The 25,396-nt window shown below is 45.2% G+C and overlaps 2 protein-coding genes across 4 annotated transcripts in view; one reads left to right on the top strand and one right to left on the bottom strand.

The window, feature by feature from the left end:
- LOC133124056 (sushi repeat-containing protein SRPX2-like) overlaps nucleotides 1–7,983 on the top strand; it is a 12,885-nt gene extending 4,902 nt beyond the window's left edge. For both annotated transcript variants that reach the window (XM_061234910.1, XM_061234911.1), the window contains exons 4-12: nucleotides 734–814; nucleotides 1,103–1,294; nucleotides 1,923–2,099; nucleotides 3,323–3,449; nucleotides 3,533–3,654; nucleotides 4,886–5,065; nucleotides 5,628–5,761; nucleotides 6,310–6,431; nucleotides 7,130–7,983. In XM_061234910.1, the coding sequence (XP_061090894.1) occupies nucleotides 734–814; nucleotides 1,103–1,294; nucleotides 1,923–2,099; nucleotides 3,323–3,449; nucleotides 3,533–3,654; nucleotides 4,886–5,065; nucleotides 5,628–5,761; nucleotides 6,310–6,431; nucleotides 7,130–7,310 (1,316 nt within the window). In that variant the 3' untranslated portion in view covers nucleotides 7,311–7,983. The remainder of the gene's footprint in view (nucleotides 1–733; nucleotides 815–1,102; nucleotides 1,295–1,922; nucleotides 2,100–3,322; nucleotides 3,450–3,532; nucleotides 3,655–4,885; nucleotides 5,066–5,627; nucleotides 5,762–6,309; nucleotides 6,432–7,129) is intronic.
- Nucleotides 7,738–25,239, bottom strand: sytl4 (synaptotagmin-like 4). 2 transcript variants are annotated; one of them, XM_061234908.1, is made up of 17 exons: nucleotides 25,073–25,239; nucleotides 22,220–22,362; nucleotides 21,866–22,081; nucleotides 20,815–20,924; nucleotides 19,434–19,536; nucleotides 18,633–18,773; nucleotides 18,428–18,548; nucleotides 17,967–18,057; nucleotides 17,516–17,625; nucleotides 16,096–16,185; nucleotides 15,077–15,255; nucleotides 13,891–13,993; nucleotides 11,229–11,390; nucleotides 10,176–10,281; nucleotides 9,738–9,855; nucleotides 9,365–9,573; nucleotides 7,738–8,663 (listed from the first exon to the last, which is right to left on the bottom strand). In XM_061234908.1, the coding sequence occupies exons 2-17, from the start codon at nucleotides 22,336–22,338 to the stop codon at nucleotides 8,521–8,523; spliced, it is 2,121 nt and encodes a 706-aa protein (XP_061090892.1). In that variant the 5' UTR covers nucleotides 22,339–22,362; nucleotides 25,073–25,239; the 3' UTR covers nucleotides 7,738–8,520. The 2 variants fall into 2 exon arrangements, with proteins under 2 accessions (XP_061090892.1, XP_061090891.1); XM_061234907.1 differs by having other exon boundaries at nucleotides 15,077–15,258; nucleotides 25,073–25,234.
- Between the last annotated feature and the right edge of the window lie 157 nt (nucleotides 25,240–25,396).

Here is a 25,396-nt window from a genome sequence, read left to right as displayed (position 1 = left end):
GCAGGCATATGTGTGAGTATCTATATGTGCGCTTGTGTGTTTTTAAAAAAAAATTTTCATAAAAGAATCTTTGGAAAAAAGATTTTAGAGCCAAATGTATCTCAACTCACATATTTTCCATTAGTCTGAAAATTTCATTAAACTTTTTATTTCTAACCTTCCCTCCATTTCCAAGCAGTTCAAGCGCTTGTGTACTGTCATTTGAATCTGGCAAATGGTACACCCTTTTGGCCTACTAGAATACATTATACTTAGGATGCCATTGTAAAGTACATTAAATAAAAGTACAATGATATTCAACTGGGTGTTCAGCTTGTTATTGCACACGAAGCAAAATTCTGCCTTAGTCTACTGTGAATGGAGAATTTTCAGAAAGTCAGATCCTACTACAATACTACATACAACACCATTAATGTGACTCCAATAATGCCAAATTCATTTGTTGCAGTATTGACAGTATCCTGGTGCTAACTTAACTTAAAGGTAAACCCTGTTCCTGGAGATCTATAGTACTATCCTGTAGGCTTTCACTTTAACCCACAAGGCACACCTCACTCATTACCTAGCCATCAACGAGCTGCCTATTAGCAGTATCAGGTGTCGTCCAAAATATGGTTGAAATGAAAACCTACAGGATGCGGTAGATCTCCAGGAACCGGTTTGGGTAGCCCTGGTCTAGAGCATTGGAGCTTTGGTTTGGCTCTAACTGTTGTTGCCTTGCTGCCGGTTTCAGATTCGGGGAGCACGCTGCTGACCGGCTACAATGAGGTTGCAGCAGAGGAGGCTCCCTATACACCCCAACTGGATTACAGAGGTAGGCGAGGCGAAAAAGTGCTCCCTCATTCACTTTTTATGGCCCACTTAAGAACTCACAAACGGTGATGTCATTGTCCCTCGGCAGGGAGGTTTGCAAATTGCCCCTTACCTACAATTTGTCTGTCACGCACAACACTCGTAATTTGCTGGTGCCGTGGTGTGTTGGATGTTTCTCATTGGTCCCGGAGGCCCCGGCTGTGCCCGTGTGAGCGGCGTGCTGGCGTCGCCCGTGTTGCCCGCGGCAGTGCTGACGAGGCCGGTTCTGCTCTGCTTTTTGGGTTCGCAGTCCCGCGGTGGTGCAACTCGCTGAAGATGCCCAACGGCGAGGTCAGCTGCTCCTCCCCGCGCGGCGGGAACTACCACAACACCCTGGGGACGCGCTGCGAGATGTCGTGCGACCGCGGCTACCGGCTGCTGGGCCGGTCCTCGCTGACCTGCCTACCGAGCCGCAGGTGGTCAGGGACCGCGTACTGTCGACGTGAGTGGCTTAGGAAGGCCCGCTGGCTCCCTTTGTCAAGTCAGGTCAAGTTAACTTGATTGTCATTCCACAATATGTGGGACATCCCGGGGGGAGCTAAATCGTGTTTCTCCGGGACTGTTCATACTACTGTTCTTAAAAAGTGAACATTGCAGTATATACAAAATATGTAAATAGACAATCTATCTATCTATTTAAGATGTCGAATGATAACCGAGCAGTTCTGATGTTCGTTTTCGAGGAAAAGACGGACAAGGACATTGACGAGCTTAATGATAACACCGACCTGGAAAAGGTCCTGCGTCTGTGCGCGCTACCATGTCATTGTGAACGCCTGTTTGAATCAGCATTAAGAATCCACCTCTTTCCCCCACCCCAATATATAAAATATATTTTAGCATATATTTTAATATATATTTAATAAATAAAATAACTCCTATATAAATGCATCCATAAACTACAATGGTGGACATATACAAACCATCCGAAAACAGAATGAGCATCCCACACGACAGATTAAAATACATATTTCAATGATATGTTTCTAGAATAGTGCTCATCCCTGGGTAGAGTAAGCCCCTCTCACCCCTCTCTGTGTCTCCCTCTCGTGACGCATTTGCTCCCCCAGAGGTGCGCTGCCACGTCCTGCCCCTGGTGTTCCACGGCACGCACACCTGCACCAGAGGGGTGCTTTCAGACTCCCGGTGCGAGTACACCTGCAACCGCGGGTACCGGCTGGAGGGGGTCCACGTCCGCACCTGCATGCCGGGGGGGAGGTGGAGCGGCGCCGAGCCCGTCTGCGTGGGTAAGCTCGCCTGGGTCCAAAACTCCCAGCCGCCACCTCCAGAATCCACACTCCTGCGGCCCAGTGCAGCCAGGAGCAAGGCAGCAGTGGTTGACTGTGAGGGGTAGATCCCCATCAAGTGTCTGGGTTCAAAACTCCCAACCACCAACTCCAGAATCCACACTCCTGCGGCCCAGTGCAGCCAGGAGCAAGGCAGCAGTGGTTGACTGTGAGGGGTAGATCCCCATCAAGCTTGATGCTACTGATGCAACTGTCATACTGGCTGGGCACTGCAAAGACCCAAGTGTTTTAGTTTTTAGTGAGACTTAAAATTTGTACTTTTTTGCTGAATGTTTGATTTATCAGTGGAATAAGAAAATGTAAATTTCTCAAGCAAACATTAACTTAAAACGAGCTAATATTTTCTACTAAAATGACTAAGCCTTACAAAACTAAAATGCTTATTTTTTAACAGATGGTTGTGGAGATAAATAGCCGTGTAACAATACAACTTGATCACGCTACCAGAAGATAGGGATACTCTAAACAATGAACAACGATGATGCAAATTAGTAAATTTTCTTGTAATTTATAACAAAATGTTATGATTAATAACGATTAATCAGGATGCAATGCAATGCAATTAGCTGTGATGTGAGTGTGACCGTTAGATTTGACAGATTCCCACCACCCCACCCCAAGGACACTCAAGAGATCAGACCTTAGTTAACAAGTGTGTTTAACTGCAGTGCCTCAATCTGCCTAAATAAAAGTGTTCCATGTGAATTAATGATTAATCGCAGATTCAATTTGAATTGAATACGAACGGATTCGTACATTGATGCAGTCGTGTTGTGGCATTTAAATGAAGAAAGGAAAGCCCAAATTGTGTTTATTCCCACGCTAGCTTTGTGCAGTACTTCTGAAGCCCGTCCCTAAAGCTGGCCCCTTGTTTAAATGTTACCCAGCCTGTCCCCCCCCACATTTCCCTTTGTGTTACTGGATTTCTTCCAGTCCCTCAGAGGATTATTTTGTAAACTTCAAAGTTTTCCTCCTCCAGTGAACTTCAGATCAGATTCAGAAATCAGATGAAGCAATAGTCTTTGGAGCAGAAAGGAAGTTTATATTTCGCAGAACAAAAAATGTTTATGTTTTTTGGTTTTCCTTCTCTTTTTGTTTGTTTATTCTTTGCTTTTTTAATTGAGCACAGCTGGTAATTTCTGTGCAATCTCATCTTGTTACAGATCGTGATCCACCTAAAATAAAGTGCCCTCTGTCTCGAGTGAGATTTGCGGAGCCAGGAAAACTGACCGTCAGGGTGTCCTGGGATGGTCCAGTTGTCAAGGATACTGCTGACGCAAAAGTCACAGAGTATATAAACTTTTATTATTTTTTTCAGGCCTATCCATTCTCTTTTTTTTTGTCTAAATTAATTATTTTTTCTTTATGTACAGTATAATGCTTACTGGTGAACCGCCGGGGTCAGAATTTGAAGAGGGAATACACGTCATCCAATACAAAGCATATGACCAGGCCAGGAACAAGGCACTGTGCAAGTTCATCGTCCGCGTCGAGGGTAAGGTGTTAGGGCGGGTGCTGAAAGTTGGAATGAGGTGACTTCACCAGTGTGAAAACACTAGCCACAGAGCTACAGTAAGTTTTGCCTGCACAACATTGGCTGCATCTCATATTAACAGGAGAATCATTGATGCTGAATTCTGTCGTAAGATTTTACCATAGAATGTCATGGGATCACTACTACATCTTGTCCTGAGATGGTGAAAACTGCCTGCAGACCGTCTGTAGCCAAGTGGCTGAGGTACATGACTGGGACCTGGAAGCTTGATGGTTCAAGTCCCTGTGTAGCCACAATAAAATTCACAGCTGTTGGGTCCCTGAGCAAGGCCCTTAACCCTTAATACCATGGCAGGCCACTACCAATGACCATGAAGAAACCACCATATATGAGCTTTCAGGTACCTGATTGGCTGACACTGAATCCTCACTATGCCAGTCCCATTGGGTTACATTGGTTATAATCGGCCTGGTTATAAAACATTGCCTGGTGACAGATAGCTTCATTCAGTAGGTTACACCCTGCTTAGTTACAGAGAATGACTCCTTGTAGTCGATGAGGTGTCTGGGGCCTGGTGAACAGCAGAGTGAAAACAGGCTGCAGCTGGCTGCCATGTGTGCCACGCATGCTAGTCCAGGGATTTTTAACCTTTTCTGATCCGGGGACCCCCCACCCAGACCCAAAGGCATCCAGGGGTCCACCATCATACATTTAAAAAAGGCTGCATTTATTAAAAAAGTGATTATTTCCCCAAATAAATGTATAGTATTACATTTGAAGTCTAGCCAGGAAACCCCTGCAGTACCTTCAAGGACCTCCAGGGGTCATTGGACCTCCGGTGGGACCTAGTTGGCATCCTCCAGAATCCAGACATTGGTTGCTCTGATATGGGTGGAGGGGGACTTGGAACAGGGGAAAAGTTTTTGTTTTTTTTGGGGGGGGAGAGACTAACCCCTCTGTGCTGCTGTGAGCTGAAACATTGTTATTGGCCGGCTTGTAGCATAGTGGTTAAGGTACGTGACTGGGACCCACAAGGTGGGCGGTTCGATCCCCGGTGTAGCCACAATGAGATCCGCACAGCCGTTGGGCCCTTGAGCAAGGCCCTTAACCCTGCATTGCTCCAGGGGAGGACTGTCTCCTGCTTAGTCTAACTGTACGTCGCTCTGGATAAGAGCGTCTGTGAAATGCCGTTAATGTAATATGATGTGAAAGGTGTGCTCTTTGTCTCCAGTGAGGAGGTGCCCTGAGCTAAAAGAGCCACTCCACGGCCACCTCACCTGCTCCCCGGAGGGTTACATCTACGGGTCTCAGTGTGAATACCACTGCAACAGGGGATTCGAGCGAAGGGGCAACCCCTCCACCGAGTGCCAGTTTGACCACAGCTGGTCTGGGGCACCCCCAACGTGCGCCAGTGAGTATTTCCACCAAACGCTGAGATATCAGAGCTGTTTCCTAGACAGTATCGTACCTGCAGCAGCGATGCTCTGAATTCATATAACTGTAGAAACTGTTAAAAAAAAAAAAAAAGTAATTTGGAAGCTATTTCTGAAGAGACATCACCTACACACTGCTACGCTCAGGTCTTCTCATTGGAAGTCGCTCTGGATAAGACCACTTGCCAAAATACAGTAATGTAATTGTAATGTTATGATTGTAATGCTTTGAAGGTTATTAAAAAAATAATAATAATAATTGGCACGTAATATGTGGCACAGCCAGCTTTCAACCCCAATACAGCAATCCCAATACAGAGAGGGGATAAATTCCCAACGACGTCACTTTCTGCACTGTGACATCATCTATCTACGACCCTCTCAAGTTTCCCCCTCATGAGAACAAGCTGTAAAAATACAGAAGAGATTACGATGGACGGGCCGTCTGCTGTCCTTTAGATGAATAGTTGAGAGAGGAGGACTGAGCTCGTCCCTGATCGGGTCCCAGAGTGATCCTGAGTAACCGGTGTGCCGTTTCAGTGGTGGAGATCCTCACAGAGGTCAGCACGTCGTCGTCCCTGCTCAGTCAGTTCTACCAGAAGAGAAGGCTGCTCATCGTATCCACGCCCAGCACCGACAACGAGTACTACAAGCTCCAGGAGATCATGTTACAGGTAGGGCCGTCTTTACCTGGCTGTGCAGACTGCAACCAATTGCACATGTAATAGAGTTGGTGGAAGGGAAGCCTATATAAAAATTTAATCAGCCTGTAGGACTTGGTATTTCAGGCTAATTTTATACCACTGTGCTCCAAGTCTGGTCAAAGGCATGCAGCTCAAAACCCTGTTTCTGCAGATCTACCTTTCTGTAAGTTTCCACCCCAAACCCTGCGAAGCACACCTCATTCAACAGCTAGATTTCAAATTAGTAGAGTATGGTGCGCGCAAATTAGGGTTGAAATGAAACCTACAGGATGGTAGAACTCCAGGAGACAGGCGTGCCTGGTCTAGGGCAAAGCGGTAGTCAAATCCTGAAAGCACGTGCACCGTTCTCAGGGGAACCTGACCAATGTACCCAACGCAAGTAAGCGTCGTCCCGTCCAGGAATGCGATGAGTCAGTTTTATCACGATGAGTCAGCCGTGTTCAGAGGCTTCCTGTTTAAGGACGTGACCCCTCGGGCCTGCAGGAGGTGACCACGTGCGTTCTGTCTGTGTGCCGCAGAACTCGGAGTGCGGCCTGAACATGCGGGAGGTGACGGTGGTGGAGCTGCTGGGTCTCCCGCCGGGGGAGACCGGCCGCATGAACGGGAAGCCCCTCGACGCGCAGGTCATCGGAGGGCTCAGGTGACCCCGCCCGCCGCGCCGCGACACATCATTTGGCAACTTACAGTTGATTAGACTAAGCAGGAGACACTCCTCCCCTGGAGCAATACAGGGTTACGGGCCTTGCTCAAGGGCCCGACGGCTGTGCGGATCTTATTGTGGCTACACTGGGGATCGAACCTACCAACCTTGCGGGTCCCAGTCATTTACCTTAACCACTACACCACAGCCACAGCGTTACGTTAGGCAGCTGATCTTATGACTTCGTGTCATGCCACAAGAGCTAAAGCAGGACTCTTGTCAAACCCACGGTCATCCGTTGTAAAATAACAGAGTAAAATAAACAGCAAAACAATATGCAGAAGTGGAAGCTGGTAGTGCACGATTAGCTGGGAGTGTGCTTCCTTGCACTCTTTCTGAATTAATGGTGGATTTCGCAGCAATGATACACCAGCTAATATAATTTGATATTATGAATTGGGAATAAAAAGATCCTGGGTTAAAAGGCAGAAAAGAAACTTGCCAGAATTTAGACCCTGCCAACTGCCATTAGCTGTGTAGTAGTACTGTGTGGCTCGTACTGTAGAAAACAGCAGCCGGGTGATCAGCAAGTACATTGGGGGATGCACTTCAGTCACAAAGCAGGGGGAGGAGACATAATGGTAGCAATGTGTGTGTGTGTGTGTGTGTGTGTGTGTGTGTGTGTGTGTGTTTTGTAGGTCGGTGCTGAGGATCTCCAAAGCGTATTTCTCCATGGTCTTGCTGGACAAGCGCGGAGTTGACCGCGAGCGTCTCATGGACCCCATCACCTCAGAAGAGCTTTATTCACTGATCGACACCTTTCTGCTGGACGACGAGGAGCGGAAGCACATCGAAAAGTACAGGAACTACTGCAGCTGAGCGGCTGATTGCTACTTCCCCCAATTGCTGATTACCACAGCGCCCCCCCAGTGGCGGAGAGTGGAACAAACACACAGAGTTCTGCCAAAAAAGGGCTTTCTGTTCATAAATCATAACCACCAAGAACAAAGTGGTTCGTAATTATTGGATTTTTTTGTCAATGGCCAAAAAACCTGAAAAGTGTCTATACGGCGGAACTGGTGAGAAGCAGCACGTTTGCTTCAGGTGTAAAATTACACAGATTGCCATATGTATCCATTCTATTGATATATATTGTATAGCTAGTAGACACACAATTAGCATTTGAGTGAGTATAAACATGAAAATCCCAAAGAATTAAAATCTACTTAATGTAACCATTTTATATTGAAACAATTGTTAATAAAAAGAATAATGAAATAACATGACCACAGCTTTCAAAATGAAATACATTTACTATATTTATTCATTAAAATAATATCATAGAGAAATCATCATGAGAAAATAATAAAAAATATTTGGTTTTAAGTTAAGGAAGCACGAGTCATAAGAAAAGAAATGCCAGAATATAAAAAATAGAGAGCTGTGTATTAGTAGTTAATGATATATGGCACTTATATATGCATTATGCATTTACGGAAATCATATTTTCATTTTATTATTTGCCAAATAAATAATATTTTTGACAAAAGAACTGCCCAAATGGAACAATACTGACTTTTTAATATTGTGTGAATACAAAAGATTGTGATGGAAATGATGAAAAAGTGATGATATTCAGTCGATAACCACATTTACATGTCAACACTGTTTTGTCATTGATCAGTCACACTGAAAAAGTACAATGTCTCATACAGCTATCCGTTTACAGTAGATGTGGCTAAAAACCTACAGTGAGAAAAACTCTTTGGTTACTGATATTTATGTTTGTGTAGCATTTTAATTGAACCCCTTGATGGGATCATTATAGTCATTATACATACAGAGACATATTATTCTAAAATAAAACCTTTTGGTGAGGACTCAAAGCCATACATAATCACTCACACACGTTTTTTTTTTTAAACCAGTCTCAAGACATGCATACGATACGTGAAAACGCAGAAAACACAAGCCACTTTGGTTCCGTGCGAGATGTTCAGTCGCAGACACAATGAAATAAGTAGAGTAGAGAACTGATGGAATTGAACCCAGTGTCGCTGAACTGTGCTGGGTTATCCTCACCGCGGCCTCACTTGTTCTTCGCCATGGAGGAGCGCAGTGAAAGAGTGCCCTCTGCCCACGAGTCAGGGTACTGCATCATCTTCTGCCAGAGACACACCTCCTCCCCCGTGGAGTCCGCAGGCCAGTCTGCTCCTGCCCCCTGCGCCACACCTGGAGAAACAGCCACAAGGTCACTTTATGTAAGGAGCTCTTACAATGATGAACTGAGCAATCGAGTGGATAGGAAATTAAAGATTGTCAGCTATAGGCCAGTCAGATGTAGGGGGGAATTAGGAAGGCAGTTTTTTTTTTTTTTTTTTTTTTTTCTGGTCATTTCACCAAGCTCCGTAACAGTCATCAGTTTCCCCGCTGTGGCACTGAAGCTGAGCTAAAAACTGCCACGTGTGTGTGTGCGTGTGTGGGTGTGGGTGTGGGTGTGGGTGTGCACGTGCATGCATGTGGTGTGTTGGATTGATTTGGAATGGCAAATTATATTTACATTGCATTATAGGCGGTCTTAACGGTCTTAACAGGCAGAGCCACATACACAGTGTGGAAATTTACTGAAACGATTAAGGTTAGGCACCTTACTATGGGCGCCATGACAGTGCCCCACTTGGGAAACAAACCAGCAGCCTGAGATACAGGCCTGTATAATTTTCTCATTTTTCTACACTGCTGTCCTAATTTTCAGGGGGCTGGCTGGGGTATGTCTGCCGGTGTAATTCTGTAAACGTTCCACAGGTCATTAGTAACAAACAGTGTGTCGGTGCTGTCAGGCGCCCCCTGGTGGTCAGCTCTGTGAATGTCCCACTGGTTATTGATAATAACAGTGCGCTGATGATGTCTGGCCCCCTCTGATGGTCTCTCACTTGGTCCGGAGCTCAGACGGACTCCTCCCAGGAAGTCGTTGCTGGACATAGCCTCCCGGTCCCACACGGTCAGCTCCAGACACATGCTCTTCAGCTCCTCCAGCCTCAGGTCCTTGTACACGAAAGTGTGGTCGTAGTGCGGGTTCAGGGTCTTCTTCACAACCGGAGTCTTCCTCTTGGTGGCCTTGGTCTTGCACGGCAGGAGATACCTGCGCCAATACAGCAGATGCAACAAACAGCCGGACATCTTAGCTCAAACTGCCAGGCTTCACCTGTTCATGCACACCACAGATTTAAATCATCACTTTTTTTCTACATACAGGGTGTCTTTTTTTCTTTTTAACAGGGTCAAGGCACCCCATTTCCCCCTCACCCTTTCACAAAGGAATCCGACGTGCCCCCAGCCTTCATTGCAGTCAGGTTCTTGGCCTCTTTGATCAGGACGTGCAGTTCCCCACCCTCCTCCTTCTTCTTCTTTTTCTTCTTCCTGCCTAGGGGAATGAAAGCACCAAACGGGTTTTCACTGTGCTCAGGAAGGGGTCCGAAGGAGAACAATAATCATTTTGTATTTTCTTATACAATCAGAGAACTTTCCTTCTTCACACTAGGGGAAATGGAGTCCTTGCGTAAGAGTGACATAATTGTTTTTGTGTGGGGTTCCACGCACATTATTCAATTTGGCTGAAATATCAAATGACGCATCAGAAATGAGTTTGATAAGTTATACTAAGCATAAAGACAAACATATTAAATAATGACAGGAGTTTAAAAATAATGATAATTTAAAAGTACTTCTAGAAACCCCCCTTACCTTTTGTCTCCTCTGTGTGCGACTCGCTCATGGACACGTACTTCAGGGAGATCACCAGCTCTCCTTTGTACTGAGCGAAGGCGGAGGACAGTGCGACAGGCACCACCTTTGACAAGGACAACAGCCGTATTAACCGCAGAGAAACAAAATGGAATATCTTTCCTTTTTCATGAGGGGAAAAAAAAAAAAATCCACATACATTGATAACACACTACCACAACATATCTGGGTCAAACACATACAAGACATTCCTGAAACAAGCTTCTAAACTAAATCCACGCAAATAATGATTCATTTCTGAATATAAGTAGAAATGGATGTTTCTTTTTGAATGGTCTGTAATCTGTAAGAAAATGTACTGGTATCTTGAAGGAGTATGGAGAGTATTTTGAATAATCACAGGGTACAGTGACTCAAAGCTCTCTCACATTACATTACATGTCATTACTTTACATTACATGTAATTTGGCTGATGCTTTTTATCCAACTTACAGTTGATTTAGACTAAGCAGGAGACAATCCTCCCCTGGAGCAATGCAGGCTTAAGGGCCTTGCTCAAAGGCCCGACGGCTGTGCGGATCTCATTGTGGCTACACCGGGGATCGAACCATCACCCTCGCAGGGCCCAGTAATGTACCTTGACCACTACGCTACAGGCTGCCTACTGTCCGCTTACGTGTGAGCAGGTGAAGCTGTGAAGGGGTACCTTTGCCCTGAGGGTCACATACTCAAAGCTCTCTCTCGAGTGTGAGCAGGTGAAGCTGTGAAGGGGTACCTTTGCCCTGAGGGTCACACACTCAAAGCTCTCTCGAGTGTGAGCAGGTGAAGCTATGAAGGGGTACCTTTGCCCTGAGGGTCACATACTCAAAGCTCTCTCTCTCGAGTGTGAGCAGGTGAAGCTGTGAAGGGGTACCTTTGCCCTGAGGGTCACACACTCAAAGCTCTCTCTCTCGAGTGTGAGCAGGTGAAGCTGTGAAGGGGTACCTTTGCCCTGAGGGTCACATACTCAAAGCTCTCTCTCGAGTGTGAGCAGGTGAAGCTGTGAAGGGGTACCTTTTCCCTGAGGGTCACACACTCCTCGTGGGGGGAGTCCAGGCGTCTGCAGTCCAGCGGGAGCTCCACCTCGCCCAGGAAGGCGTTTCGGCCGAGGCGGTCGTGGTGCCAGATGGAGAGCTGCAGCGACCGCGTCAGCAGCTGGGATTGCGTGATGGAGTACTGGAGCGCGGGCGCGGGGAGGAGAGGAGGGGAGAAGACACGGGGTCAACTTCCTCAAACACAGGACACATTGTGCACATACACGTGCACACACATTCACAAAGACCTGCGTCACACTTTTTATGAGAGTACTTCATAGGTTGCAATACACCAGACAAGCTCAGTAAAGCATAGGACATTATTTGAATACAAGACAATCAGGTACTTGACCCAGGTCTGACACACACACACACACACACACACACACACACAAACACACACACAAACACACACACAAACACACACACAAACACACACACACACACACACACACACACAAGTGCCTGGTTTCATGTACATTGCTTAAACAATCCAGGATAATTTGAGGCATGCAATTTAAAATCATCTCATGAATTACATTTTGGTATACTCCCATTGCAGGAATGTGAATTAGGATTCGATTAGTCAACCTAGCATTGAATCAACTCCGATAACCTGCACGCCTGCTCTGATATAAAGGGGAGAAAAATCACATGCCAAAAAACAGGATAGCATTCCTTATACAGACAAATAAAAATCGGATTACATTAGGCAATGGTTATATAGTTTAGAGTACTTACGAAGGTAAATTGACTGAAGAATTGTTTTTCAAACTCACATAATGTAACCTATGCTGTTTTTCATTTGCTTTTGGGTTGTAGAACTCACGATTGAGTACTGTGAAGTGAAAGCAATCCTAACCAGAAAGACAAACACTGTCAGAGTGGCCAAAAATAAGACAGAAAGCCTGGCAGAGAATGCAGTTGAATGCGCAAGAAGACTTTTATTCAATGTTCAGTGTGGCTAATTTAATTCTGCTTAAGTTTAAAGTGGTAGTAAACCCCTAACTGGACTCTTGTGCTTTCTGATAATGCCACTAATGCTGAGACATTATATTATATTCCATTTAATGACTTCCCCGGGCATGTGACAGCGGCTACACTGCAAACAACAAAAAACAAGCATTTTAGTCTTATATTTAGACTTCGGTTTCTGTAACTACTTTTGCTAAATAAGACAAAAAATTGCCAATCAGATGACAAGGTTTGACCCATTTCAGGATTTGCCAGTGGGGCAAGAAAATTTAATGAGCAAAAAGTTCAAACTTAAACCAAGCTAATATTTTCTACTTGAGGGAAAAAAATCATGATAAGACTAAAACATGTTAAGACAGGTCAGTGGTGAGGGCAGCCCTGGGGGCACCTGCTCTAAGTCTGTAGCTGAACGCTTTACAACATTATTAACTACCAGTAATAACTACCACTAAGACTAAAAATGCTTGTTTTTTGTTGTTTGCAGTGTAGCCGCTGTCACATGCCTGGGGAAGTCATTAAATGGCATATAGTATAATTATTATAACTACATTATTAACAATATTTAATTATAATATTATAATTATAATTATTATAGTTATAATTATAACTATACAATATTTACAACAACCTGTTAGCATGTGTGTGCGATTTCACCGGGTGGCTTATATAGACTTTGTTCATGTGATACAGCTAACTTCACCTAAAACATGAGTTTTTGCAAGTTTGGGTTTAAGACATAAATCTGTCGGCCTAAAATGTGAACTTGCTTCGTGAAACCCAAAATCCTGGGTTAATCTCTAAATGTCAACAAATTAAGTTCTCAGTTAGTGACTTATGTGAAACAGGGGCCAATGTCTGAGTCGAATAACAGCACTTTGTGAGAGTACTTTATAGGTTCCAATACACCAGAGAAGCTCAGTAAAGCATAGACAATTTGAATCCAAAACGATTATGTATTTAACCCAGGTCTGACATGCATACACACGTGCACACAGGCACACGAACACGCACACGTGTACACTGGTCTCCTTTGCTTCCTGACATTCCCATATGTTCAATGGTCACAGTGTTCACACACTGGATGAATAAAGGGGCAGGGATACAAAAATCAATATTTGCCTGTTGCTCATGCATGCTGATAAAATTTACTTTCCCTGAATGTCAATACCAGGGCAGTTGCCTGATGGAGGGTAGCACATTATCATTTTGAAGAGTCAAGGATCCATTACTTTGTTCACTGAAAATCCAACATATCCGCACCGAATCCAAATTCAGTACAAAAAAGTCTCAAAAAACTTGCCAGTCACACCCCCTGGACGAGTGGTTTGAAATTTACCAAAACTTTTCTATTTTCCTTTTTATAGTTAGCGTCACACATTTAGCCATCAAAGTCTGCAAGACCACAGAGGTCACGCAATTTCATAGGCCATTAAGTAACAAACCAACCACTAATGATTGTTTAATTAGGCGAAGATGTACTCACACCATGTAACTCAAGATTAAACATTTGGAACAGGCTCACTTTTTGTGCGAGCACATGTCGCAGGATTAAAACCGGTTGCGGTGGCTTCGCTGTAAATAGCTGGAATCCGTTCCGAAGGGTGAAGAGCGTATTTGATGAAGGCGATCGCCATTTCCGTCGGACTGCAAAATGTACACACGCTTACCTTCAGAGTCTCGTTGTAGGTGGGGTTCACCGTGTTGCGTTTGGTGGTGGTCTTCCTCTTGCTCTGGCGAGACTTGTCTGGCAGCAAATAGCACTTGACATATCTGCAGCCGGAAAATAGCACTGAGGCAGCTGGATGTTTTGCGCATGGTTCCGGTTCTGATTAAAGTCTAAGCATGGAATACCAGTCTGTACAGCCAGCTGATTCCACAATGTGTTCGTACAGGAGAAAAACCTCAAGGTCTAAAACCATTCCCGAGAGAGAAATTAATTTTTGAGGCATTCCAAACCCGTAAAAATATACTAGTGAAGTGTTTAATATTTTCTCCACTACTGAATGCTGTAATGAACCTCTATGAGGTGATACAAACTCTGTATGCATCACAGTACTGCACAAGCCGCTATGGAGTTGCCTAAAGTGCAGTGTCTTGCTTTAGACCACAGAACCAGAATACCTCAATGCCAGACATCGTAATGCCTGCAGGGTCTGAGGAACTACTGTAAATATATAAATATCCTCCACAACATACACAAAACGTGGGCCAATTGAAAACGTACACTAAAATAGAAATAATACAAAGACACTGAGAAAGTGAAGTATTCCTTTAAGAGGTCTTACTAACAAGCCTTGAATGCCTAAATTATTAAAATATACCCTGAGCAAGAAAAAAAGAGCTTATCTTCATGTTCATATGTCAAACAGGAAAAAGGCACGGAGACCAGTTAGGTCGGAAATAAGACCTATTGTTGTGCACTGTACCCAAAGACAGACGGACTGCCTTAATGGCTATCAATAAGACACGGCTTTCTGTGTCCTAAACCAGCTTTTCTAACATTTCTGACACGCCTGACTTCAGAGCAGGGTCCATGAGCCGAAACACGTTTAGCTGTTATTGCAGTAAATATGGGTGACGTAACACGTTCTCCGTTCACCGAAAAAGGCGCCTTCTTTGACAAACATTGCAAAATGCTTGAGGAATAATAGTAGTAATAGGAATATGAATACATCTTATTTATACAGTGGACTCGCAGGCCCCATGGAAACTTTACACTAGACACTCGTGTCAATAGCAGGCCCGAAAGTCAACAGTACAGCATATGCTTAGTTCCAGCTGAGAAGGGAACGCGATACCGGGGCGATGGTGAAAGAGCGACGGGATGGGGGGGGCGCGGCCGGAACCACTCACGGGTTCGAGCGCTGTCGGACGGCGTCCCCGCAGGCCAGGCCGTGGCACTCTTTGACCAGGACGCAGAAGGTCTGGGCGCGCTCGTCGTAGCTCAGGCAGAACACGATGTCCCCGGTGACCTCCACGCTGACGTAGTCCCCCGCCTCACTGTACACACTCAGCAGGCTGCCCAGCGTTCTCTGCTGGAAACACACAGCGCGCGCGCGCGCGCGTCACTTCCCGCGAACAACTTTCTTCCTGGCTGGTTCCTGCAGTAGGGCGCAGCAACTCTTTGGGTGTTTAAAATTACATTACATTACATTACACGTCATTTGGCTGACGCGTTTATCCAAAGCGACTTGCAGTTGATTTAGACTAAGCAGGAGACAATCCTCCCCTGGAGCAATGCAGGGTTAAGGGCCTTGCTCAAGGGCCCAGCGGCTGTGCTGATCTTATTGTGGCTACACCGGGGATCGAATGGCCGACCTTGCGGGTTCCAGTCATGTACCTTAACCACTACGCCACAGGCCACCCCCTTATCACATTTGACATCGTGCTCGGGATTCTATGGACAGAAGCTGCAGTGACAGGCCTGTTCCCATCATCAAGAATTCTTTATCTTCTTGTCTTCTCCGACTATTCACTTTGAGGGATTTGAAGAACAAATGTACAAAAATTTCAAAGGACTTTAGGATTCAGTTACGAAAGAACTGAAAAGTTAACAAGGGTTTTTCTTTTTCAAATCCCACCCTTTGTATTACAAATCCCAAAACCCTGTTCACTGTAAGGCATTTATCACTGAGATCGCGTGGGACGGAAAACAAAACGCAGATGTTGTAAAAATCCATGCTTGGATTTTCGCCACGTGTATGAGTATGCAAGATTCCAGAAAAGAGTTGAATAAAACCAACACAGGATGAAACCCTTGATACATACAAATGATTCATGCCTTCCCACTCAAAAACAAAAACTCCCTCCTTGGCTTTTTGCTGCCAATGAATACACGTTTCATTCCAATTGCAAGTGTTTCATGGACTCGCCTTAGAAGTGCGAAGGTTTAAGTTGCTGCCGCCTGTAGTCCTTCTGTGGGTCTCCACCAGGCTGTCTATATCCTCCTCTTCCTCTTCCTCCTGCAGACACAGAGCAATGAGTCACACCTCTCCCACAGAGCCATAACTCTCACTCCACCAGTGCTGAAACAGCGTACAAAGCTGCAGCGTTTTATGGGATTATTATTCTCAATGCTCTTTAAGCCCAATAATTATACGACTGTATCCAGTATGTATTCAAGGGGTGTGTGTGCCTATATACAAATATATCAAAAAATCCATCAGTTTGACAGTGCCACGTGCGATAATGATGAAAACAGACCAGCTGTGCTCATATATCCAGATAAACAGATAAACAGAGTGAGAAAGATCAGCATTGCAATCTCATTCTCGCAGAACAGGGCTGTCCTATGGCTTAGAATGTTTTTTTTAATTTTCCCGGAGAAGTTAGACCCATGCAGAATTATTATTATTACTATTATATATTTTTTCAACAAGAGATGTTGTTTTTGGAGAAGTTAGACGGTTGGAACTATAACTGCTGAATACATCCTTCCATCTTCCCTTGGTTGAGAGCAGGGAACAAGGTAGTAGCTCTACCTTCAGAAGGTACATGGATCACTACGCTCAACCAGCGGAAGATGGAAGGATACATGTGTGTTCAGTGGTTATAGTTCCAACTGTCTAATATCTCTCACTTAAAAGAGAAAAAGAAAATAAATCCTGCATGGGTATTTCAAATACACGATACCTTAAGTAAGACCGCTTCAGAGTTGCTGTAAGGTGTATTTCTTCACTCTGAAGGAGGTAGGCTACTGATTCTGATTCTTATGCTAAGCTAACACGTTGTGCTAATGTGGAAACCGAGCCAATAAATGCACAAAAATGAAAATGAAATCGAACATCTTGTCTAAGTCTGAGTAAGTCGGAAAAAAGGTATATCTCCCAAAATGTTGGTGTATTCCTTGAACTACCTGCCACATTCCTTCTGATACCTTCTAATTCAGGGGATGAGAGCAGCAAACCTGGGTAGCTTATTGTATTAATATGGTAAATGGTTGGCATTTATATAGCGCCTTTATCCAAAGCGCTGTACAATTGATGCTTCTCATTCACCCATTCATACACACACTCACACACCGACGGTGATTGGCTGCCATGCAAGGCACCAACCAGCTCGTCAGGAGCATTTAGGGGTTAGGTGTCTTGCTCAGGGACACTTCGACACAGCTGGAGAGCAGGTCTGGGGTCAGGGTTGCCATTGGCTCATAATGGACAACGTTAGGATATGGAGACATGAAAGCTGATCCTAGATCAGTGGTGAAACTTTATGAATACGGGCCTATGACTTGTGACTTTGTATACAGCACTTAGTTTTGCCCCAGTCTACGTGTCTGGAGCCGGGACTGACCTCCAAATTGAGTCCTGGCACTGATTTGCTCCGGTCCCCCATGCTGGTCGCTGTGACGTCACCACCGGCAACACGTAGGTCCAGCACTGAGGAGGTGGGTCGACTGTACTCTGGAGGCCAGCACACAAAATGGTAAATGGTTGGCATTTATATAGCGCCTTTATCCAAAGCGCTGTACAATTGATGCTTCTCATTCACCCATTCATACACACACTCACACCGACGGCGATTGGCTGCCATGCAAGGCACCGACCAGCTCGTCAGGAGCAATTGGGGGTTAGGTGTCTTGCTCAGGGACACTTCGACACAGCCCGGGCGGGGGTTCGAACCAGCAACCCACCGACTGCCAGACAACTGCTCTTACTGTCGCCCTGAGAAATGCTCATCGATCAGCTGCATGACTCCGTCTCCGAGCTTGGATATACTCCGGGGATATCTTCTGGTGGCTCACCTGAGGTTTTCAGTGACCTCCGGGGGTTCCTCTTAAACAGCGCCTCGTCCTCAGTGACCCCAGAAAAGGACACTCCCGGCTGCATCGTAGTCTTGCGGCAGAAAAATAAGATGGTGACATCAATCAGTCCATGGAAAGGTAAACATACGTCCATTACAACTGTTAAGTAATTATTGCAATTATTTCTCATTCAATCATGGATCATAATTGCTAGATGATGATAACAATAGTTATTGTTTTTTTTTTGTTTTTATAAATCAGTTAAGAAATCAATAAATCAATAAGATTGATGTTTTCACTTGGCCTTTTTATGATTTTGATGATTTTAGAAAAAAAGATACATTGCATGGCAATTCATTGCATGGCGTTCCTGCACAGGAAAAAAAAAAAAACTAAAGTAAATAGCCCTCACGGTTCATCAACCTGCCCTACTGCTTATTAAAAACGGTTTAGCGGCTCACTGCGGGGGCGTCTGCAGAGCTGCTCTGGGTGCCTGCTTTGACGGGGACGGGCAGGGTGGACGCGCAGGAGCCCACAGGACTGGACCTGGCCGTTGACCGGCCCTCCACCACCCCCTCCCTCCTGCGGGACAGGAGGCGAGATCAGGTCGGCGCTTATACACAGCAGCGGGAGCGTGGTACTGAAGTGTGTACTCTGCGGCCTTACCGTGGCAGGACAGGAGTCCCGCGGGAGGATTCTGTCTCGGTCCTGGCGCTGTTCAGGCTGGTCTTCTCCACCGACTCTGTGTCACTGCGCTGCTGCTGCTCCTGCTGCGGCTGTGGGGGTTTGGACACCTCAGCGGGGGGGCTGGGAATCAGAGAAACACCAGGTGTTCCGGGTGCAGCATCATTCCAACAGGTGAGGACTCCATCAGTGTCAGGGTGCTAGTGGTGTCCCGGCTAAATTCCTAACCTGGCTCCCTCAAACCAAATCTCTCAAATCTGCCTGTTTTCATTGTCTAAAAAAATCTCTCTCTCTCTCTCTCTCTCCACCTCAACAGCCATGGCTGTCATGAATCACCCAGGTGGGTGCCACACGTGGGCGGTGGCTGAGGCCAGTTTCTCCCTAATCAGGGTGAAGTGATTTAACTGTGAGAAAAGCACCATTTAAACACAAGAAATTATTATTATTTTTTTTTTTCAGGCAAGCATTTGTCACAGTTGTGAATGGAGTCAACTAAGTAAAGACACGTCATAGATGCTGCCTGATAAATTAGGGGGAACTAGCAGGTAAAGACCCATAATAGGAAATCTATTGCAACAGGATAAACCCCATGAGAGGTATCCTCTCGTTTTCGAGGGGGTCCCAAAAGCCAGCACTGGCACTGCCATAACAGCTGCTGTACATACTTATCATAATGCTACCTGCGTCTACCAGGTAAGGACTCAAGCGAGTGTCAGGTAAGGACTTGTCACAGTTGCCCCCCCCCCCACTTCCATCCCCAAATAAGGATCATAGTATTCTCACGGCTTCTCATTGGCCAGTTCCTTCAGGGTGAGGCGGGGCGCGGGGGGCGGCTGTATCGCCCTGGTCTGCAGGAGCCTCTCCCCAACAGTCTCCCTCTTCCTCACTGAAAGAGAGGAGCCCTCCGTTAGCCCTGCCGAGGCCAGGCTTCACCTCCACATGACTGGGACACGCAAGGTCGGGGGTTCTAATCCCGGTGTAGCCACAATAAGATCCGCACAGCCGTTGGGCCCTTGAGCAAGGCCCTTAACCCTGCATTGCTCCAGGGGAGGATTGCCTCCTGCTTAGTCTAATCAACTGTACGTCGGTCTGGATAAGAGCGTCTGCCAAATGCCATTAATGGAATGGAATGTAATGTACAATACTGTGCAAAAGTCTTAGGCACCTGTATAACACTCTGTACAGATAAGATTCTTTCAAAAATAATTCAATGAAAGGTCCTAAATAAACATACTATACATTTTACATTTTTTTACGTTTTAGTAATTTGGCAGAATAGTTAAAAACTATACAGTTCAATATTTTTTGTGAGCACCCTTCGGCGTTAAAACTGCATCACTTCTCTGAGATATAGAACTGCAGGACAGCGTTGGCTAAGACAATCAGCAGGGAGGTTGTTCCAATCATGTTGGAGAACTTGCTACAGTTCTTCTGCAGACTTTGGTTGGCTTCTTGCTTCTGATCGCAGACAGCCTTGATCCAAGTTTTTATGTAAAAAGCAGTCAATTGCTTACAGTAATATGTTACTTTTTTTAAATGAAATACAAAAATGTCTCAGTAAAATTAAATCTTTTGGAAAATGAATATTTGGACATTTCAAATGTGCTCTTTTATACTAACACACACTATATATATATATATATATATATATATATATATATATATATATATATATATATAAATATATATATATAATAAAGTCAAGGGTGCCTAAGACTTCTGCACAGTAATGTACACATGACTGGTCTCTTCCAGTGCTGGCTGTCCCGCTGGGCGATGCATCGTTTTCCATAGCGTCATCTGGGAATGGAAGGTTTCCATTGCGTTCCGGGAATGTCTCTTTTGGCAAGAGTGACCGCTCTGGTCAAGAGGTCAAGTGCAGTTTTCCAGCATAACACAACCACATAATTATGCTTGCGGAATGAGGAACAAAAAACAGGGGCTTAGAGAGACATGCAAAAAAGAAAAAAAGAAAAAGAAAGTTATCCAAGAAAAACAAAAGGCGTTAAAAGTAAAAAATAAAAAAAATTTTAAACTGCAGAAAATATAATGGTTTGGTTCACCAAGAACAAATTACATGCATGCACAGGCCGCCTTTTTCCCCATTAGTTGAGTTTTAAAAACACAGAATGTTTCTTTTTCTGCCTCCACTTCCTGTACCCACACTCTGGCCTCTTCCTCAAGGAGGACCTCACGATATCGTGCCCCGGGGAATCGGAGAAACGGTTAACCCTCTGGTCATAGAACCAGTCTCCAGTGCTCTTCTTCAGATCCCTGCAACGAGAGAACAGCACTAATGCATTACACCCTTTCAGGAGCAAGACCACAAACACTATGTGATGTGAACGATCTATAACTGAACCTTCTAATGTAAATGTAACAATCACTACTGGCAATCATCTATAAGGCTGTACTACAACACAGAAACTCACATTTCAAATGGTTAAAACACCATCTAACTGGTCAATGTTTACCTCATCTACCCTCGTAATGAACAAACACATTTTCTGTGACCCGCTACTCACTAATCCATTAGAAAATGGAATTAAAATGTATGCGTCAAAAACAACGGTTTCCACACGGTGTGTATAATAAGTTTAGTGTTCAATAGAGTGGTGTGAGTGACTGCAGAGTAGGTGTTTTGAACAAGTTGCGGTTTTTCTACGCATCTCATGATCCTTTTCAACCCGTCCCCTCCCATGGGACCTCGGGGAAAACAGTCATTTACATATTTTCACGATTCAAACTCATGGCACAAAACAGACCTAGAATAATTGGTTATTTCACATATTATATTTGGTTCATTTCAGACAAGTAGAATTCAGCAGCCGAGTTAAGTCCCAAATTGCTACAAAATTGCCTTCATATATAGACACAGAAATCTGGGTAATGAAATCAATTATGCTTCAAATATTCTAAATAACATATACTCTATGGCAGAGGTCACCAACCCTGGTCCTGGATAGCTACTGGGTCCGCTGGTTTTTGTTTTCACCTTAAAATCAGAACCCTGTTGAGAGCCAGGTAACCAGGTGACGTTAAGTGTGTAATCATCTGCTCGAGTTGATTAAGTGCAGAGTAACAGTGAAAACCAGCAGTAGCTCTCCAGGACCAGGGTTGGTGACCTCTGCTCTATGGATATGTAATTGTTATCATTGTGAATTTGGATGTTCCCGGCAGCACGCAGGGGGGTAGGAGGGTAGGGGGGGACTCACGCCTCTTTGGCGCACACGCTGCACACCCAGGCGCCGTTGGGGCGGACACCGCGGCAGTTCCGGCACACGCGGTGGTTGCAGGCGTGGCACTGGCCGGTGCCGGTTGCCAGGCGACCCAGCGGCTCCTGGCAGCGGCCGCAGCCCTGCCTGGCGTAGTTGCCGCTCACGCGCTTGACGCCCTTCCGTCTGATCTCCAGGAGCTCCGTCTTCAGCCTCCTGCGGCGGAGAGGGGAGACGGAGAGAGGCGGTTGGGTCTCCATGACGATGCGCCGTGGTGGTGGCGCGGGAGGGGCGCAGGGGGGGCGCAGGAGGGGCGCAGGAGGGGTGTGGGAGGGGGGGGAGGGGCGCACTCACCGAACGCGCTGCTCCTCGCACCGCCGGACCTCCTCGTCCCTCCGCAGCACCTCCATGATCAGCTCCCGCTCCGAGTCCGTCAGGAAGGACAGGGTGATCACCTCCACCGTCTGCAGCATCCTCGCCTTCTTCACCGGCCCTCCCTCCAGGAGAAAACCCCAACAGAAGATCTGTAACTCTCCCCCCTCCAATTAATAAATTAATCAGTGTACCTTTAAAATCCCCACAAAATACAACGGACATAAAATGAATTCTGAAAATCAGTGACAGTACAAAAGAAATGCTGAATGAGTACATTGGATTTGTGACGTGTGGCCTGGGTGGCTCTGTGTCCCCTCTCTCTCCTCCATCTTACGTTCTACACAGAACACTTTGAGCGCAGCAGACTTCCTTTACAGCCGGCAAAACTCATTAGAGAGCCCCGAGCACGGTCCTTCCTCCGCAAACAGCGAGAGATTAAAACTAATAAATCAGCGAGCTGTCTTGTAAATAAGCGCTTTAATATCTGACGGTGGCTTCGCCTGTGGTCATCATAAAGGGGATTGGTACTGTAGCCGAGGGCAGAATTTTTATCTGAGTCAAGAGCAAACACTATAATGTCCGGCCCACAACTGAGTCAGAGTGGACAGCAATAAGGAAGAGTGCCCACAAGTGGACCTAAAAAAAAAATAACAACAAAGTATTTAAAGCAACACACCATACGGTTAATTTATACAGGCACTGTTAATGTTTAATCAAGGGGGGGCGGAAGCTTGCACAAAACAATGGTAAATAAGCCAGGCGAAAATGGTACGCCACAGCCGGATGTGGAGTGTGGAGATGGCGTGTGTACAAACAGTGAGGTGTCCCCACTGCGACAGGGGAGACAGGGATGACACAACGACTCGCCACGGAACGGATGACCTTTCCCGTTTCCTCCCGCTCGCCCTCCCGCCTGCCACAGCCGCCCGGCTGGGTCCCGCTAATTAACGCCGCGGCGGTTGACAGGCGTTGACGCGGGGACCTCCAGCCAGCGGAGAGCCGTCTAACATAGAGGCCCACGCCCCCGTCTGCGGAAAGGCCCTGCAGACTAGAGCCGTCCCCCGCCTTCACAAGCGACAAGCACATTTCACATCTGGGACACATGGCCGAGCAGGGGTGCAGGAGGAACTCAAACTCACCTGCTGCAGTTAGGGCAGACACAGATATGGCTCCCCAGTAAATGGTAAAACTCCTTACAAATGGATGGTTGTCAAATGCCTGGCCTAATGCAACTGCTCGACTGTGTGATGCTTGCTCTGGCACTGCCAGGCACAGAGCCAAGGGTCCACTTTATAAACGATGACTAACTCTGACCAGGATCCCAGAGCCATTTCTCACCGCAGAAGGAAAAACAAAGTTGGTGACATTTTCTGTCTGGTTAAAAGATCGTTGAAATGGAATTGGGAGTGGAAAAACAAAACATATTCCATCATCATATGACATATCATTGCGTTCCAACCCTTTAATGACAAGAGGGTGGAGTTCCTTGGGAACCCATTAAATAACTTCATGTTGTTGTCAGGCCTTTTTGTTGACACAGGGACACCTTTAACGTACAAAGCACAACCTCATTATCATCTCGTCAACGGTCAACATAATACACTACAAAAAACTAAAAGAAAATATAAGAGCACTGCAAAAAAGGTATGCTATGAATGATATATCCTGAGAATGAGAAACTGTTTTCATATTGTAGTCGAAAGACCAAAAGCTTCGTTGTTATAATTCCCGTGCACACACAATTGCAAATTCATATCCTAAGCAAATCCTTACAGAATGCCAAAAAAATGAGCCATAGGAATCAGCCTTACTTTGTTTATTGAAAAAGTATCCAGTCGGCTATGATGAAGGAGAGCCTCCTTCTCATAATCATATACCATGGGTAGTACAATTAAGTAGGCCTATACGATAACACACGCTGGAATATGTGCGCTTATACAACATCACAACCGGGACAGAGATGTTGGCAGCCAGCAGAACAGGGATGCCATCTTTATCAATAAGAGTAATTACATCAGGGAATAAGAGGATGCAGCAAGTTTCCTTTAATATAAATGTGCAGTGCTTGGAATATGCAATAAATCATACAGCAAAGAAAATCCAACCTCTTCCTTTGTAAATAATATTAATGTGCTCATACGAGCCATATAGGTTACTAACTTAGCAACAATGTGTCACAGTAAATATTTTTTTGCATTGCGGTTGGTTTGTACAGCTTAGAATAAAACACACAGAAATACATGCGTTTCTAAATAACCCAACTATGTTTAAAGGTCTTGACAAAACTGGTATGTCTTTACAACCATCAATCTATATGAGATTGTACTGAGCACAGTTCAAGTAAAACAGTAAAGTCTACTAGAATGATTCGAAGTCGTTAGCACCGACGCAACTATAAACTTCCCAGACCTAGCCTACACAACGGGTTCTCCTTCAACTATATAAATATTTGAACAGATAGCGGACAACGGCTAACAACAACGTGATTAGGTTTTTATTATTTTGCCGGGCCACGTTAAATGCACATAAAAACCATTTACAAGAAATTCTGACATTTATTAGCAGTCTACAAACGTCGCCCACATTACGATAACAGATCTAGCCCATTACTGGAATTTACGGGAAAAGATCAAAACAAGAATTCCCAGGGGCGACATAGTTCAAAAGAAAAAGAATGTAGTTCGCCTTGTTACTAGTTACCGCCGGACTTTTGTCAATTGTTATAAAACTACAAATGCAACAAATGGAATAGTATTTCATTTACATTCTTGTAGTATACCCAACAACAAAAAAAACAGGAAAGACAAAGAAAGTCACTTGCGTTTTCATTACCGTAAAATGCACCAGTTGTCCGTAGTCCAAAGGTCTTTCTCTCCTTCTGCGCTTCCTGCCGAATGAGTCGGTTGACTTTTAGCTATGCCAAGAAACCCCCTTATCCCGGAAGATATGGGAACTTTTGTGAGACTGCAGGACGAAGTCATAGAACCAGCAGCGCTTCCAGACGCAGGTGCACACTCCTCTACTTTCCTTTCACAAAAACTTGGAAACTTGGAACGTCTCTATCCACCATGATGTTGCTTCCACTGTCTTCGTCATCATAGTCACGCAGTCGGCAGCGATTTCATTGTGCATGAATAATAAATACTCCAACTCTTA

The sequence above is a fragment of the Conger conger genome, chromosome 3, assembly GCF_963514075.1.
Source record: "Conger conger chromosome 3, fConCon1.1, whole genome shotgun sequence".
In the NCBI taxonomy this organism is placed as follows: Eukaryota; Metazoa; Chordata; class Actinopteri; order Anguilliformes; family Congridae; genus Conger; species Conger conger.
The sequence above is the reverse complement of the archived record's forward strand: the minus strand, read 5'-3'. Positions and strand labels throughout refer to the sequence as shown.